Raw genomic sequence first — 18,960 nt, 5'->3', positions numbered from 1 at the left:
CAGGCCTCGCTCAAGAAACAAGAAAAATACGAAGTAAACAAGCTAATATTACATCTAAAAGAAATAGACAATGAACAAGAGCAGCAGAAGAAAGGAAATAATACAAATTAGAGCATAATTAAATGAAATAGAGAACAAAAAGATGATACAAAAAATTAGTGCAACAAACAGCTGGTTCTTTGTAAAGATTAGGAAAATCAACAAGCCCCTGGCTAGACTCACTAAGGAAAAAAAGATTCATACAAAATCGAGGTGAATGAGAAGCTACCACAGACACCACAGAAGTACAAAGGCTCACACTAGAACACTACGAAAGACTATGCGCCACCAAACCAATGACCTGGACGAAATGGACACGTTCTGTCTTACAGATAACATTAATGGTATAACGTATAATGGTATGATGTTCTACAGACAACATTATACCTAATGGTGAAATTAGAAGTTTTCCCACTAAGATCAGAAACAAAGCAAAAAAGTCACCTCTCACCATTCCTTTTCGACATTATCCTGGAAGACATGAAAACAAAAGCTATGCAAATTGTGAAGGAAGAAGTAAAACTGCCCTTGGAAGTGACCAGAGCAACAGAGCAACACGGTGGCAGAAGACATCCCTCCTTATTGTTCTCCTTTTAACCCTAAATTTGGCACCATCCTGAACAACAGTACTTTTGTGGGGATTGTGTAATTGAGCACCACGGGAGACCCGGGAGAAGTCTTGCCCACCTGTGCATCAGGTAAGAGGCAGACAGGCCTCGGTAGAGGCTGTGGAGCCAGCAGGAGTCCCTGAGCAGGCCTCTCTCCCTCTTGGCTGCATTCAGTGAAAAACCCAGAGGGTTATGACTTGGGCAACAGAATAGCATGGACACAAAAGCCTTGCAGAAGTGCAGCCTTTTTTTTTTTTTTTTAAGATTTTATTTGTTTATTTATTTATTTATTTATTTATTTTTAGAGGGAGAGAAACATCAATGTATGGTTGCCTTTTGTGCGTCCCCTGCTGGTAGTTAGCCTGCAAGGAACCGGCCTGCAACCCAGGCATGTGCCCTGACTGGGAATCGAACCGCGATCGTCTGGTTCGCAGGCCCGAGAAGTGCAGCCTTTTGAAGAATAGGTTCCTGCACTCTTTTGGAGTAAGGTAACTGTTTGGAATACCCAGGAGAGGGCAGAGTGACTTTGCCAGGGCGACCTCTCCCCAAGCATGGGGCTGAACTAGCCAGTGGTGACCTCTCCTGCGGGGGAAGGCAAAGGAGCGAGTGAGTCCTCAGTTAACCAGCTGTGCATCACACAGCCCCAGAAACCTGTTTTTCTCCTGCAACATCCAGAGTATTAAGGCAGGACCTCCTCGACTGGGGAAGTATGATCAGGAAAGAGTCAGATAAGAAATATGAAAGGGCACTAAAGAGACACAATTTCTGCTGAATGTTTTCATTACTCCAGCAGGAAGCCTGCTCATGAGCTGCTACAAAAACTTAAATCATGGCTGCCCCCTGACCTGACCTGACCTGTGAACACCCCCAGCGCCCCAAGTGGTAAACCCGTTAAGTATCCCCACTTTGTGGCCTGCTCCTAGTACACCTGAGCTGATCAGCAAGAGCAAGCTTCAGTAGACAGACATATCCCTCAGAGAATGAAATCAGGGTACTCAGGCAAGGGCGAAAACACAAACTTGAGTTCTAGCCACCTTCTGGACAACAAAAAAGAGGTTTCCAGCAGCCGCCTGCTAAGAACCAGAGAAGACATACTAGTTTAAGTATTCTGCCACTAGAGGGAGCTAGAAGTGTGAACAACCCAAACTTAAACAAGACCAATAAAACGTTATCTCCCACCAGAAGACAACCAGTGAAGATTTAAGGTGACTAATACTTCAAATGTGAAAACACCAATGCAAAATTCCAAGAAACATGATGAATCAAGGAAACAAGTCATCATGAACAAGTCATTGGATACAGTAGATATATATAGAACATGTCATCAAACATCAGTAGGAAACACATTTTCGAGTTCACCTGGAACATTACCAAGGACAGGTCATATCATAGGCCACAAAAGTAATGTTAGCCAATGTAAGAAGATTAAGTATCTTAATACATATCAAATATCTATTTGGCCAAAATGGTATGAAATGACAAATCAACTAGAGGAAAGCTGAAAAATTCACAGATATGTAGATATCAAACAACACGCTCTGAACAACCAATGGCTCAAAGAAGAAATTATACAGAAAATAAAAAACATCTAAAACACGTGACAAAGAAAACAGCACAGGGCAAAAAACCTGGGATGCTGCAGAAGCCGCTCTTAGAGGTAATTTACAATGATAAATGCACTTGTAAAGAACACAGATAATTTCAAATAAGCCATCTAACGCTACACATAATGGAACTAGAAGAAAAAATAAGCCCAAATATAGGAAAAGAAAGGCAATTACAAAGATTATAGTGAAATAAATAAGGACCAAAAGCAAAAACAACATCAATGAAACTAAGAGAAAATTCTTCGTAAAAATAAACAAATTGATAAATCTTCAGCTACACTAAGAAAAAAAAATAGAAAGTTATATCACCAAGATGACAATGTAGATCGTTCCCAAAGTGACTCCCTCTGAGAAGAAGAAAAACTAACAACTACTCACGGACAAGACACCTCCTAGAGAATCCCAGGACCCAAGGGTGAGACGAAAACTGACCCGGGCACCATGTGGATGCTGATGGAGACAGGTTGCATTGCCCCTGCCCCAGGCCCGCACACCACCTGAGAAGTCTTCCCTGAGCCTGCCATTCCGCCAACAGGAAACGATTGCTCAGCGTGAACCTCCAGACCTTCCGGCACTGCGAGTAGCTTCTTGGGAGTGTCTGTCTACTCAGACTCTGCTCACGGAGATCATGCGAGAAGGGGTGAGGCTTGCCCGCTGGGACTCTGCTTTGAAGGAGAGGGCAGGAGGGGCTTGCAACAACCAGGATCTTGTCCAGGCTCGTACCTGCAGCGCCCAGGTGGTAGTCCCAACCAGCAGCTTTGTTCCTCCGCAGAGCCAAGACCAGGTGCGGCAGGACCAGGGAACCTGACAGGGTATGGCTCTGCCTGACTTGGGACCTCGAACAAAGGGCCTTGCCACCTCTGGAGTCTGAGGTTCCCTCACCCCAACAGGGGAGCTGAGTAATAGCCCTCTCCAGTGCTGAGGGTAGTTCCCAGCCCTACACAACCAGAAATTCTGGCCAGTTTAATTCTCTAAAAAGGTCTCTATATCTACCTCTGGCTACAAATTTACTAACCCAATAAAGCTCCATATGGAAACCAGATACAGCAGAGCCCAGCTGTCGGGAAAGGTCATCAAAAAGACATGACCATTGGTTTGACCCACAGCTGTAAGTACCTGGGGAATCTGAGACTCCCGTTCTCCACGGAGCTTGCAACAGGTGCTCCGCTTGCTCTCCCTGGGCTAGAAGCTACTCTAGGATACAATCTTGAGACAGAACTGTGGTGAAGAGCCTACCTGTGCTAGGTATGTGACTAAACCCAGATCAGGCCCCTGTATAAGTGACTGAACCTACTTAGGGCCTCTCTGTTAACGTCTCGAAATCTCGTGGACCCGTGCAGAGAATTCCTCGGCCTGCAGCTGCCCGGGACAAGCCTGTTGGTTAAACCTGCTGCCTACCAGTCAGCAGTGGTCTGCCTTCTTCTTCAGTATGTCCCTGCCCTCCATGCATGGAAACCCGTTTCAGGTTACACTGAGAAAGCTCTGGAGGAGGCTGCCACTCAACACTAGCATACAGTAGGAACCAAATAAACGCTGGGTAAATTCATGAGTGATCCTAAAACCTGAAAAATGTCCCAGATAAATGTGATTTCACGAGCTTACTTACCCCATGTCCACTGCACTTTGCTGAACACTTAAGGAAGTCACTCTTAAGCATCCTCGATTCTACACACTCACGATTTACACAAATCTAATGAAAAACAATTCCTAGTCAGAGAAGTTCAGCTATCTTAACATTATAATCTGTAATTTTATAACATAAAACCATAACTATTCAATGCAATAAATGTCCATTTAAGTACTGCTTTTTCTGTACCCCACAAATTTTTAAGTTGTATTTTCATTTAATGAAAAATATTTTTCAGTTTGTGGGGTACATGTATTATTCAGGATGTGTTCTTTAGTCTCCGAATATTTGAGACTTTTCAGGTACGTCTACTGTAAACTATAAATGTGGATGCTAAAGATATATCAGTGTATGTTGGTCAATTGTAACAAAGCAACCAAGAATGTTTTATCACACAAGACTTGTATTATGAAAGGTTACCTGGTAAAATTTGTTTCCATATATCATCACTGAGAAGAACTATCCGTGTTATAGAAAAGACTCTATTCTTACTAAATTACCAATTGAATAATATCCAATCAGCTGCTGACTTGTTTTATTTTTTCATTGTTTTGGCTCTATCACCTAAATCTTTCTACTGAGCTTCCAGGCACACCCTTTCGTCAAGGAGTCATCCATGACTCTGAGGCAGGAAGAGGAAGCCTGGCAAAGACCTGGTCAGGCATGAAATGAGACTTCAAAGTAAATTTATTTTCTCCAGATTTATGTCGGCCTCAGAAATCACGAATTGTAATAGCAATGAATAATAATGGCCAACCTGTAGTCAACTTTTACTACATGCTAGACATTGGGCTAACCACTGCACACTGTTACGTCATTTAATCTTCTCAATAACCCCCAGAGTAAATGCTATTATTGCCCCTACTTTACCTCGAGGGGTGGGATCTCAGAGTGGTTAGGCAACTAGCAAACTGTCAAAACCCAGCAGGTGAAAATTTGATTTTATGCAGCCTGATCTGACTTGTGTTCTTATCAACTGGGCCACAAAGAGACACATATTAACCAATGGGATTTCTTCTCTTTTTTTCCCAAGAAGAAAAGTAAATTTCCATGCTGTGTACTACCTACAGTCTGTTGCTGAGCTCTCTCCCCTCCTCGCTCCAGTCCCAGAACACTTGGTAGTGCTTCCTTGCTCACAGTATTGAAATTCTGAAAAGGATCAAATAGTCCCATCTCCCTCCAAATATCTGGAGTCTAGCTTAAGCTTATTCGTGTCCTCTTTATCTAAATATATAAGGTCATAGAGCACTGCAAATGAATTTAAATTTGATACTGAGATAAAAATATGTACTAAAGAAATGAATAAAATTAGATTTAGAAATGCATGTTCATTTACTTACCCTCCCTTCATCACATTGAGAGCCATCCTTGACCATCATTGGGTCTGTGAGCAAGCCGTGCAGACTGTAGTCCAAAGTTATGCATATGACATTGCGCACATAAGCATAGAGCACCGCGACATTGTCTCGATAGAAAGGAGTTCGAGTAGGGTAGGTGCAAATCAACCTCCCACATATGAGATTCCTGCCAACATAATAAAGTTATGATTGTCACACATTAGGCATTTATTGGAAATGCTTCAGATTTGTTTTCTTTGACAAAAGAAACAAAAATTAGGCAAAGATGGAGGCATAGGTGGAAACACTGTGCCTTCTCCCACAACCAAGTTTGAATACAACAAAGGTTTGGAGAAACAAAGACACAACCAAAGGACAGAAAATTGAATTATACGGAAGTCCGACTACATCTAACCATTCAACGGGGCGGTAAGAGGGGCGGAGCCAGCAGCGAGCAGGGTCGGGCAGGACAGGGCCCCCGACCCAGGCGCGCAGGCAGACGGGAACCAGTTGGGGTGCGGGGCAGACCTCGGGTGCATATTCGCGCACAGTGAGACAGACCACGCATGCCCCAGGGGCCGAGGGCTGACAGCAGTGGCACACTCGCGTGCAGTGGGACGAAATGCGTGGGCCCGGTGACGGCAGCACCGGTGAAAGCCGTGGCGGCAGGCGGCGGACAGGACGCCAGAGTCCCTCTTTGACCCCGCCCGCACATACAGCGTCACAACCCAGCGACTTAGTTGCCCTGCAATACCGGTGAGAGCCATTGTCCCTCTTTGACCCCGCCCCCACTATAACGTCACAGCCCAGCGACTAAGTTGCCCTGTTCTAGTGAACACTTTAGGGCTCTGATCCTGCTACGGAACAGGCACGAACAACCCGAAAGATGGCACAAGAAGAACTCAAAGTCCCAGAGCCAATAACTCTAAGCGACCGAGAAATTGCCAGCCTCTCAGAAGCACAATTCAAGACACTATTTATCAGGATGCTCACAGAACTGGTAGATTATAGTCACAAATTAGAGGAACAAAGTCACAAATTAGAGGAACATATGAAGGCTAAACTAATTGAAATGAAGGGAGATGCACAGGAAACCAATAGTGATGGAAAGGAAACTGGGACTCAAATCAATGGAATGGACCAGAAGGAAGAACAAAACATCCCACCAGAAAGGAATGAAGAAATGAGAATTCAAAAAAGTGAGGAGAGGCTTAGGAACCTCCAGGACATCTTTAAACGTTCCAACATCCGAATTATAGGGGTACCAGAAGGGGGAAAGAAGCAGCCACGAGTGGAAAACGTATTTGAACAAATAATAAAGGAGAACTTCCCCAGTCTGGCAAAGGAAATAGACTTCCAGGAAATCCAGGAAGCTCAGAGAGTGCCAAAGAAGTTGGACCCAAGAAGGAACACACCAAGGCACATCATAATTACATTAGCCAAGACCAAAATGAAGGAGAGAATCCTAGAAGCAGCAAGGGATAAGGGGACAGTCACCTACAAAGGAGTACCCATCAGACTGTCAGCGGATTTCTCAAAAGAGACCTTACAGGCAAGAAGGGGCTGGAAAGAAGTATTCCAAGTCATGAAATCCAAAGACCTACAGCCAAGATTGCTTTATCCAGCAAAACTTTCATTTAGAATGGAAGGACAGATAAAGTGCTTCTCAGATAAGGTCAAGTTCAAGGAGTTCATCATCACCAAGCCCTTATTATATGAAATGCTAAAGGGACTTATATAAGAAAAAGAAGATGAAAAATATGAACAGTGAAAGGACAGCAAACACACAGTTATTAAAAACCACACCTAAAACAAAAGCAAACCAAGAGGACAGCTAGATCAGGAGTGGAACCATAGAAATGAAGAACACATGGAGGGTTAGAAATAGGGGGGTGGGAGGGGGAGAAGAGGGGAGAAGGCACAGAAAATAGCATAGATGGTAGGTAGAAAATAGATAGGGGGGAGGGCGAGAATAGTGGGGGAAATATAGAATCCAAAGAACTTGAGACATGTGGTTGTAAACTAAGGGGGGGGAGAATGGTGGGGGAGGGAGGGTGCGGGTGGAGGGGAATGAAGGAGGGAATAGAACAACTGTAATGGTATAATCAATAAAATATATTTTAAAAAAAGAAACAAAAAATAGTTCATCATTTATGGCACTGTATCTAGGGAAATGTAACACTGTAACACTTAAAGTAAAAAAGTACAAAGCCATTGATACAAGATTATCTTTCAATGCTACTACTTGTCTTTTATTCATTGTGAAGATTTATGTACTTGTTATCAAATAATCCATTCACTCAAGCATGTTATATGATATAAAATACACAAACTGTTACCTCTACCTTGAAGACCCTTACAGCCTCATACCGAATGTGATGTGTTGTTAAGTTGTACACTTGAAACCTGTATGGTTTTGTGAGCCAATGCCACCCAATAAATTCAACTTCAAAAGTGTAATTGTTTTAGGAAGTGCTACAATGAAATAAACAAATTCTCACAGAGATTTAAGATGAGGACACTTTCTAAATTAGCAGGCAGGGAAAACTTGAATCAGAACATGCCATATGAGTCAAAACTTACAAACAGTAGGATTTCAACAGTCAGGATAAGTTGTTTCTCAACAAAAGTAACAGCATGAGCAAATCAAGGAAGCACCAAATACGTGTTATGTTTACCTGTCTACAAATTCCATGAGTACAAGGGCCCTAGATGAGTTGCTAACTCGTCTAGTATCGAGCCCAGTGTCTAGCACATACGAAGTTCTTAATAAGTGTAAAAATAAATTCATGACCAATCTATCAAAGAGCTGGCCCTTCAGATGCCAGGAAAAATGAACTTCATTTTATAGACACTAGATGGTCTTCAGCTTAGGCAAGCAATCAAATGAATGGGGACAGTATTTTTATAAACAAGAATGAGCAGATTAAGAAAGAAAAGGTGCAATAGACATGATTAGTTTCAATCACATATTGGACTTAGGAGTATAATATTCATCTACATATATTTATAAAGTAGATGTAAATTTTAGCCTGTAGCACAAGAAAGGTGTCAGGGTTCAAGATTTTGATTTGAAATTCACTTCCATACACATGTAGTACTTGAAACTACTAGAATGAATGACACAAATGAAGAAAAACTAAAGACAGAATCTTACAGAATATAAGAAAAGTATCCTCAGATACTTTTTACATAACCTACCTCCATTGGCAGAACCGATACTGGCCTCTCTCCATACCACAGTTCCCAAACCTATCAATTTGAGATTGTATTTCTTCATAGCAGGCAAATGGAGCATTTAATGAACCTGTCGAAGTTTAAAATATATTTGGATTAAAACTCCCTTTTTTTCAACTTCTTCATTTCCTTTTCTTTTTTCCCTATTATTATCTAATTCAAAAAATTCCTAGTGAGGTTGTAGAAGAAGAGAAAGAATTAAAGTGCAAGGAAGTGATGGTGGTTATTCCTCCTTTTGCTTCATTTTCTGTTACTTTCATGACAAAAGCTGTGAGGGGAGAGAAGTCACAGAAGTCTAAACCATGAGAGAAGGTTCTGTGAGAGTAGGCAATAGAAAGGTAACACAGGAAAATTATACTTGTTCTCCTAGGTTCTGAGTAGGACCTCATAAAAAATCCAGGTCTATAACGTAATTTCCTTGAAGAAACATTGTTTCATCAAGAAGCCTAAAATAACAGGACCAAAATTGCCAAGCTATATATTTAACTGTTTTCCTTCATTACTATATTCCTTTTATTATCACTTTGCAAAAAATCCTAAGACCTTGGCAACTTACAATACCCCTGTATAATGTCACAGTTCCTGGAAGTCGTGAAAACAAATCAATATACAAAAATCAATTGTATTTCTACACACAAATGACAGTTGGAAAACCATGTTTCAAAAAACAATAGTTTTTATAATAGCATCAAAACCTTGTTGGAAACAATACAAAAAAAGATGCGAAAACCATGTTCACCATAACCTGCAAAACACCTGCTGGAAGAGATGTTCCAGTGGGGGCCTGCTGCTCTCCACCGGTGGGGGACCAGCGGGCACTGCGCCTGGTGCGTCTGTCAGGGCGTGTGCTCCAAAACCGTGCTGGGTGAGGTAAATCAGACAGGAGGTGCCAAGAACCACATGATTTCACTCCCGTGTGGGATGTAAAACGGAAAGGAGCAAAAACTCACCGACACAGACAACAGTATGGTGGTTATCAGAGGGGAGGTGGTGGGGGCACCGTAAAGGGTAAAGGGAGTCAAATATGGCGGTGAAAAAAGATTTGACTTTGCGTGGTGGGCTCACAATGCAATATACAGATGATGTACCACAGAATTATACACTTGAAACCTACATAATTTTATTAGCCAATGTTACCCCAATAAATTTGATAAAAAAGAAAAAAGTGTTTATGGACACAAAACTGTAAAGGGACAACATTTATGGTATGTGAATTATATCCAAAAAATATTAATAAAAAATAGCCCTGGCCCAGTGGCTCAGTTGGTTGGAGCACTGTCCCATACACCAAAAGATTGTGGGTGTCATCCCTGGTCAGGGCACATACCTAGGTTGCAGGTTCGAACCCTGGTTGAGGTACATACAGAAGACAACAGATCAATGTTTCTCTCTCTCTCTCTCTCTCTCTCTCCCTCCCTCCCTCCCTCCTCCCCTCTCCTCCCCCTCTCTCTCAAAAGAAAAAAAAACAATAAACATATCCTTGGGTGAGGAATAAAGTGAATGAATGAATGAGCCAAACTCATAGAAATGAAGATGAGAGTGGTACTTTCCATGGGCTGGGAGGTGGGAGAAAAGGGGAGATGTAGGTCAAAGGGCACACACTTCCAGTTATAAGATAAATAAGTTCTGCTAGTCTAATGTACAGCATGAGGCCTCCCATGTACTTGAAATTATATACTTGAAAGCATATTACATACTTGAAGGTTGCTAAGATAGTAGATCTTGAATGTGCTCACCACAAAGAAAAAGAAGTGGTAATTATGTGACATGATTCAAGTATTAGCTAATGTTATGGTGCTAACCACTTTGTGATATGTGAGCATCAAGTCAACATGTTATACACCTTAAACTTATACATTGTATAAGCTGGGGGTAGGGAAGACTTAAATGTGAGACCAGAAACTATAAAACTCCTAGGATAAAACATAAGAAAAAAGCTTTTGGACATTGGTCCAGGCAATAATTTGTTTGCATATGACACAAAAGCACAGACAGCAAGAGCTAAAATAGACAAGTGGGGGCTGTATTAAACTAAGAAACTTCTCAGGAAAGGAAAGTCAACACAGTGAAAAGGAGACACGGAACAAGAGAAAATGTTTGCCAATTATATATCTGATAGGGCTTAATCTCCAAAGTATATGTTGCAATTCAATTACAAATACAAACAATGGGATTTTACGGCAGCAAAGACTTAAAGAGACATTTCTCAGAGGAAGACGTCAAAGTGATCATCAGACATATGAAAAGATGTGCTCCACACCACTAATCAGGGAAATGCAGATCAAAACCACAGCTCAAATCTTTTAGAATAACTATTATCAAAAAGACAAAAGACAAGTGTTAGCAAGAATGTGGAGACGGGAACTTTTGTACACTGTTCACAGGAATAAAACTGCTACAGCTATTGTGGATAACAGCAAATAGACTCCTCACAAATTAAAAATAAACTACCTTAGAACCCAGCAATCATATACATATTCATTCTATGAAGCCCAGATTACATTATAAAACCAGTATTAGCCCTGGCTGGTGTAGCTCAGTGGATTGAGCACAGGCCTGTGAACCATAGGATCGCGGTTCGATTCCCAGTCAGGGCACATGCCTGAGTTGCCGGCTGGTTCCCTGCAGGCCAGTTCCCAGCAAGGGATGCACAAAAGGCAACCATACATTGATGTTTCTCTCCCTCTCTCCTTCCCCTCTAAAGATAAATAAATAAATAAAATCTTAAAAAAAAACACAGTATTACATTCTATGAGACCAGTATCTTATATATAATGAATATATATATACACATATATAGAATGGCATATATATGCCAATATTTCCATATATAAATATATAATATATATTTAGAAAATATATTTACATAAAATATAATATAAATATATAAAATATGTGTTTATATAATGCTATATTATGTGTTTACATGATATATGTAATAATTTATATATTATGTATAAATATATTTGTGTGTGCAAGTGTTTATATAAATAAGGGATATATATATAATGGATCTGTTAAGTAGTTTCATTGTGGCAACTATTTCACAATGTATATAACATCAAGTCATATACCATAAATATATGTATTTTAGCTGTCAATTATACCTCAATAACGTTTGAAAAAATAAAAATATGTAAGTTAAACAATAAAAATTTAAATTTATATATTTATAGACAACATAAACATATGGAACACAAATCACATATAATTGACCACTGTCTTGGTAATGTTAATAAATATTGAAGACCAACAACTCAGATGCTACAGAGCCGTATTACCGCTTCCAAAGATGGACTGACAGCGTGCGTCAAGGTCTTGGCAGTCTCCCCCGTAGCAAATGTATTTTGTCTTACATGGTCGTCCGTTGAGTACAGTCACATCAGGAATACAATCTCCTGAGGTTCCGTTGCAAGATTCAGGAAGATCACAATCGGGATGCGCAGTAGGCCTGCACACTGCACCTGCTTTAGCAAACTAGTAGAAATTAAAACATAAAAAGTAAAGCACTATATATAAGACTGCTGTGTTTATCAATATTGATTTCAAAGTGTGTTAATTTTATTCATAGGTTGATAATGTATTCACTAATGTCTCTTAATATCTTCTATATAAAATACTATGCTCATCATATTGGAAAACGTGAGTGTCCTTAACTGAAACAGGACACAAAACAAACACACAAGGAAAAGTGTAACACAAATAACAGTGTCACAAGAGCCAAGGTTTTGTCTGTGTTCTTGTGCAAGAGAGGAAAATCACTTTTAGCTTGTGACAATTACTCCTTTGGGATGAGAATAGTGTGATTTGCACAATTTCCAAATAAAATGTAGTTATTCAAATCACAGTCTGTAAATATGGAATATCTGTAATTACAATCTTTCTCCTGAATTACCCCATAGTAAGTTAATGCTTCCACCTATAGAATTCTAAAAATTTATATAAAGAATCTTAAATGAGCATCTATCTCATATTCCTTAATCAATGGTTTCCGGGTGACACTAACAAGATCAGCAGTAAGAATGTAACACATGGTAAGATTTTAGAGAAAAATAACATAAAACTGTGTTAGTGAAGGACAGTCAAGGACAGAGAACCTGTGGTAGGTACTTCAACAGAGAGATTCTCATACAATGAATTTGTTACAAACATATTCAAAAAGCTGAAAAGGAAAACAGGACAGGAGTCAACATCTTTTACATTTAAGCTAAAATGTGACCTTTAAGACAACTTATCTTTGAATACTAAGTTTATAGTTTAAATTTTGTGCTATGTAACATTTGGAACTGTTGGTTCTAGTGAGTTTCATTATTTCTACATTCATGGGAAACTGCTCTGTCTTCCAGTAAACCTACAAACACCTATCACCACCAGTAACATTTTTACTTGTAAAATGTAAATGTTGGAAAAGTGAATGAAAGTAATCCCTTTTAATGGAGATTTTCCACACTGGAGAATTCTGCCATCAAGGCTTGACAACAACACCATCAAGTCAGGGAGAATAACGGCATTAGAAGAAGGCCTCAACATGCAGCTGCAGGTCACAAAATTAGAAGCCCAATTCCGGATTTGGAATCTCTTTTTAATTTGAAAGGCACTTGTTTGACTTGCAGCTGTAGGTCTAAGTGCTGTGGAGAATCTCAGACATGATTCAGTATATACAGGGTAGGGTTACTAAACCGAGTCTTACTTTACAGTTGTGGCAGCACAACCCTTTATCGCATTCTGATCCTGGTTTCAACACACAGTTCACGGGATCGCAACAGCTGGCAGGTCCACATTGCTACCAATGGGTGGGAAGCAAATAAAGATACGTTATCACATAACAGAAACTTTGGCAGGAGCTATATTTACTGTGCTTTAGGGTTTGGGGAAAGAATATGTAATGCTTTCAACATTTATAGATTTTTACTTCTCTAAACAATTAAAACACTAAGGTACTTCGAGTCAAAACAGAGTAACTGGAACCCCACTAACGCTAATCAACTAGAATATTGGGCAGCACACATGCAGCAACTTTTCCCAGAAGCTGGATAATAGTAACAGAGAGAATAGCAGTTATCAGTGCCTGGAGGATGGGAGAAAAGGGAAGAAATTGATTGTAAAAATACAAACTTTCACTTAGAAAATGAATTATTGCTTAGAAAGTAATGTACAGCATGATGCCTTCAGTTAACTATAATGGATTATATACTTGAAATTTCATGAGAGGACAAAAGAAGTATTCTCACTACACAGTTACAAAAAGAAGTGACTGTGAAGTGAGGGACGCGTTAGACTCCAGCAATCATTTCACAGTGTGTGCACACAGCAAAACACCACCCGGTACACCTTAAACATACATACCATCATTGTTTGTCCACTACGCCTCAATAAATCTGGGGAAAATGGGTATGTAGGGTTTGGGCCCACTGCAAAGTTAGAGAGAACAGTCCCTAAGGCTTCCCTCATTTTTACACCAATGATCAGCTCAGTGGAGTTTAATAATTTACCAGAAGAACTCACAGTTCTCACTAAAAGCTGGTATATGCAACAGTTATGGTTTATTGCATGAAAAGAATACAAATTAAAATCATCCAAGAGAAAAAGCACTTAGCACAAAACCCAAGAGAAGCACTGAACTTGAAGTTCTTACTACCTTCTCCCCATAGAATCACAGACACACTACGCTCCAAGCACTGAGGTGTAATTTGAGGCCAGTATTATCCTAACACCAAACCTAGTCAAGACATTACAAGAAAAGAACATAACAATATCTCTCATAAATGTGTATGCAAAAAGACTCGATAAAGAATTAGAAAATCAAATCAATGTATAAAAATATGCACTGCAACCATGTGGGATTTATCACAATTATGCAAGACTGGTTCATCAATCAAAGATGAATTAATATAATCCATCATATTGACAGGCTGAAGAAAAAATCATGTGATCATAACAACTGATATATTGAATGGAATAAGCACCAAAAAAATCCAAGGCTCATTTATGCAAAATGTTAGCAATACAGGAATAAAGGGAATCTTTCTCAGTCTGATAACAACCAACTAAAATAAAGTCTACAGCTGACACCACACTTAAAGTCTACAGCTGACACCACACTAACAGGGAGATACGCTTTCCCCTTACGGTCAGGAACAAAGCAAAGATGCCCCCTCTCACCACTCTGTCAAAATCTTAATGCAACTATATGAGAAAATAAAACTTTAAAAAATAGATGTTAGATAGAAAGAAGTAAAACTGTTTTGTCCATAGATTTCATGATTGTCTATGTAAAGAAACTTATAAATAATCAGCCAAACAATTACAGCCACAAAAATTTTCTGTGGTTAGTAAGTAATTATATCAAGGTTTCTAGATACCAAGTTAGTATGCAAAATTCAACTGTTTGCCTTATAGCAACAACATAAAAAGTGGGAATTTAATATAAAAAACACAATTCCATTTACATCACTACCAAAAACAACAAAATTGTTGGGAATAGTTCTAACAAAATTTCAAAAGACCGATATGAGAAAAACTACAAAACTCTGATGGAAGAAATACAAGAAGGTATAAATAAATAGAGAGATATTCCATGTTCCTGGGTAGGAAAACTCAGTATTATTAGGTTGTCAGTTCTTCCCAACCTGATCTAGAGAATCAATATAATTCCAATAAAATAGCAAGTTCACAAACTGACTCTCAAGTTCATCTCAAAAGGCAAAAGACCTGCAATAGTCAATCTAACACACAAGAAGAAAAATGAGAAAAAGGGAAAGGAAGAGGAAAACTGAGGGACTGACAATACCCAGTACCAAAATTTACTATAAACTGAAAAAAATGAATGGATGGTGTTCCAAAAAAACAGACGAAGAGATCACAGTGATGGGAGGTGACCAGACTCGGACACAGAGGACAGACTGACAGCTCTCAGAGGGGCGGGGAGATGGGTGAAAAAAGCAAAGGGATTAAGAAAAACAAACAAACAAACAAAAAACATATACACAGAACACAGTGCGGTGATTCCCAGAGGGAAAGGGGAGTGGGGGAAGGTGGTGGAGAGCAAAGGGTAGGTAAATGGTGATAGAAGGTGATTAGACTATGGGTGCTGAAAACAATACAATATATAGATGATGTATTATAGAACTGTACATTTGAAACATATATCATTTCATTGACCCACATCACCCCAATTAAATCAGTAAGTCTTAAAAAAGAAGAAGACCTAAATTTAATATTATGTGAACAGATTGGCAGACTCAATATTGATATGGACACAATACAACTCCAGTCAAAGTCCCCGCATTCACATGCAGATTCTCTGCTTTATGTGGAAAGACAGGGGCCCTAGAAGAGTAAGACCATCTTGGAATAGACAAAAAAAAAAAGTCTTGTTTCAAGACTTACTATAAAAGTACATTAATTAATAAAGCATAGAATTGGCATAAGAACAGACATAAATCAAAAGAAAATAGTCCAGGGATAGACACACCGGGTGCAGTAATTTATTTTCATAAGGATGTTAAGGTAAAACAAAGATGAAAAGATAGTTATTTTCATAAATACTGGTAGAGAAAATCACCTTCTTAAGGAGGATAATGAGTGTCAAGCCAATCTCTCAACAAACACAAAAAATGAACTCAAATGGAAGACGGACTAAATTTTAAAGTTTTAATTCTCCAGTTCTCCCAATACCATTTGTTGAAGAGGCTATCTTTACCCCATTTTATGTTACTGCTCCCTTTGTTGAATATTAATTGACCATAGAGACTTGGGTTTATTTCTGGGCTCTCTGTTCTGTTCCATTGGTCTATGTGCCTGTTTTTATGCCAGTACCAAGCTGTTTTGATTACAGTGGCCTTGTAATACATTTTGATATCAAGTATTGTGATCCCTCCTACTTTGTTCTTCTTTCTCAACATTGCAACTGCTATTCGGGGTCATTTATGGTTCCATATAAATTTTTGAAGTATGTGTTCTATGTCTTTGAAATAAGCCAGGTGGTGAAAGACAAATACAATATGATCTCACCTTTAACAGGAACCTAATCAACAAAACAAACAAGCAAAATATAACCAAAGACATTGAAATAGAAAACAGGCTGACAGTGACCAGAAGGGAGAGGGGAGGGAATTTCAGAGTAATTTCAAGGGAAAGAGGAAGGGTTTACAGGAACAAGTATAAAGGACACATGGACAAAAACTAGGGGGGTGGCAATGTGAGGGAGTGGGGGAGGGCTGGGGGGGTGGGCTGGGATGGGAGTAAAAGACAGAAAATTGTACTTGAACAATAATTTTAAAAAATTTAAAAATATATTTTTCTTGTTACAGAAGAAAAAAATCTTAATTGTATAACTTCTGATAGAAAACATAGAAGAAAATATTCATTACCTTTGGGGAATAAAGATTTATTATGACAGAAAAACTGTGACAATAGCAGAAAAGTGATAAACTGGACCTTATAAAAACAAATAATGCCTGCTATGCAAAGACTTTAAGAAACTAAAAGGGTAACCCATAGACTGGAAACAAATAGGTATAATATACATGTCTGACAAAGAAATGGTATCTAGCCTATAGGTCAATAATAAAAATAAACAACTTGATTTTTAAAACTGGCAAAATATTTGAGTAGATTATTCAAACAAGGAATGGCTACTAATGACATGAGAACACGCTCAACGTCATTAGGGACATCGAGGAAAAACGAAGCAAAACCACTGGAAAGGCTAAATTGCAAAGGCTGCAGTATAGTTTCTGGGGAGGATGTGGAGGCAATCAAAGTTTCAAATATTGTTGACAGGCATGTAAAATGATGCAACCACTTTGGAAGACAGTTTGAAAGACAGTGTCTCATAAAAACACACTTATCATATGACCGAGCAACTCTTTTAGGAATTCAGAATAATACCAAATACTGTTAACAACTCAAATGTACATTACCAGGTTGATGGAAAAACAGATTGCATTACATCAAAACAATGAAATATCACTCAAAAAAAGAAGAAACTTTACAACATAAAGCAAAGTGGGTGAATCTCAAAACACTGTACTGAAAGGAAGAAGCCAGACACAAAGAACGTGTGTTATATCATTTCTTTCATGTGACTTTCTTGATGAGGCAACACCGACATACTCAGGAGTTGCCTGGAGATGAGGAGTACATGACTGCAAATGGAGCGTGAGTAAGCTTTTGGGTACAAAAAAAAAACCCCTGCATTTTAATTGCACCAACGCTTATAACATTAGTCAAAACTCATCAATCTGTGTATTTAAAAAGAGTCAATGTTATTGTATTTGGATTATGCCCCAGTGATTTTAAAATAAAGAAAAGTAAAGAGGGAAGACTTATTCTACCAAATGGTAAAACATAATATAAAAAAGGCATAGTAATTAAAATGACATAATGTATGCACAAGTACATTCAAACCCACGTAATTATCAAACCTTACTATCATTTCCATCTATTTATCTTGGAATCATAGAAATTTCTGGTATCTGCTGGATTGCTGCAAATATTTCATTGTCTAGAATCATTATATCCTGGATGTTTAATATTTGTATTTTCAGGACCTCCCTATAAACATAACCTAATGTTCATATTGTAATAATAACACAGAGCTCTTATCACCATATTACAAGTTCCATCATGAACTAAGATCCTAAAGGGTACCTGACAGTCCGCTGCCAGGTTAAGCTTCAGTAAGACATTTATAAAATGCCCAACAATTAGTCACAGATTTGAAAAGATCTTATATATTTTGTCTGGAACCCAAAACCTATTCTAGACCCCCATTTTTCCCATCAGCGATAATTTTTTGGAGTGCATTTGTTCAAAACTCTTCAACCTATAAAATTCAGACAGTATATTCTTGTCTATATTTCCACCTTGATTACATTTACTGCCGTATTCTACATGATGCTCAGTCATATTTGAGATACAGAACACTGATGACAAGGAGATTAACTAAAAAAATCACTTTACTAGCCAGTGTTCCCAGTTACCAGACTTACCTCCTCAGTCCCACAGTCGCAGGCCTCAGGCTGCTCCACTCTGCCGTTGCCACAGATCGCTCCAGCCACTTGCATTTGTGGCTTATTCTGAAGACACTTGGCACCCATATTTGAAATGAAATGTCTAAAGTCACTCAAACTGCAACTGCTAAAGGTCTTCACACCACTGGATTGCCTAAGGGGGAGTCCGTATAATGTTGTTGGCACTGTATTCTTGAAAGCATAACTCTGTATTATATTAAGTAATTTCAAAATGTTAAATCTAATAAGAAAGAATAAATGTTCACAATAAAAGCTTAGAAGCTAAAATCATTCTTAAGGAGGTCATGTGATTTATTCACTGGAATACATGTCCTTATTGAAACAAAATCAAGCACAACTCAATAGCAAAAACAAACAACCAATGAGAAAATGAGTAAAGGTCTTGAAGAGACATTTTTCAGAGACAACATGTAAATGGCTAACTGGTGTATGAAAATGCACAAAAATTCATTAAACATCAGGGAAACA

At 38.9% G+C, this 18,960-nt stretch overlaps 1 protein-coding gene across 1 annotated transcript in view; it reads right to left on the bottom strand.

Annotated features, from left to right (window-relative positions):
- ADAM32 (ADAM metallopeptidase domain 32) overlaps positions 1–18,960 on the bottom strand; it is a 72,798-nt gene that overhangs the window by 14,603 nt on the left and 39,235 nt on the right. The window contains exons 12-17 of the mRNA XM_037061613.1: positions 18,451–18,625; positions 13,146–13,238; positions 11,737–11,932; positions 8,420–8,525; positions 5,222–5,405; positions 3,861–3,944 (exon numbers count right to left, since the gene is read on the bottom strand). Coding sequence (XP_036917508.1) covers positions 3,861–3,944; positions 5,222–5,405; positions 8,420–8,525; positions 11,737–11,932; positions 13,146–13,238; positions 18,451–18,625 — 838 coding nt within the window. The remainder of the gene's footprint in view (positions 1–3,860; positions 3,945–5,221; positions 5,406–8,419; positions 8,526–11,736; positions 11,933–13,145; positions 13,239–18,450; positions 18,626–18,960) is intronic.

This window comes from Sturnira hondurensis, unplaced genomic scaffold, assembly GCF_014824575.4.
Source record: "Sturnira hondurensis isolate 20B ecotype Veracruz unplaced genomic scaffold, ASM1482457v3 Scaffold0013414, whole genome shotgun sequence".
Lineage (NCBI taxonomy): Eukaryota > Metazoa > Chordata > Mammalia > Chiroptera > Phyllostomidae > Sturnira > Sturnira hondurensis.
This window is presented reverse-complemented; position numbering and strand designations above follow the sequence as displayed.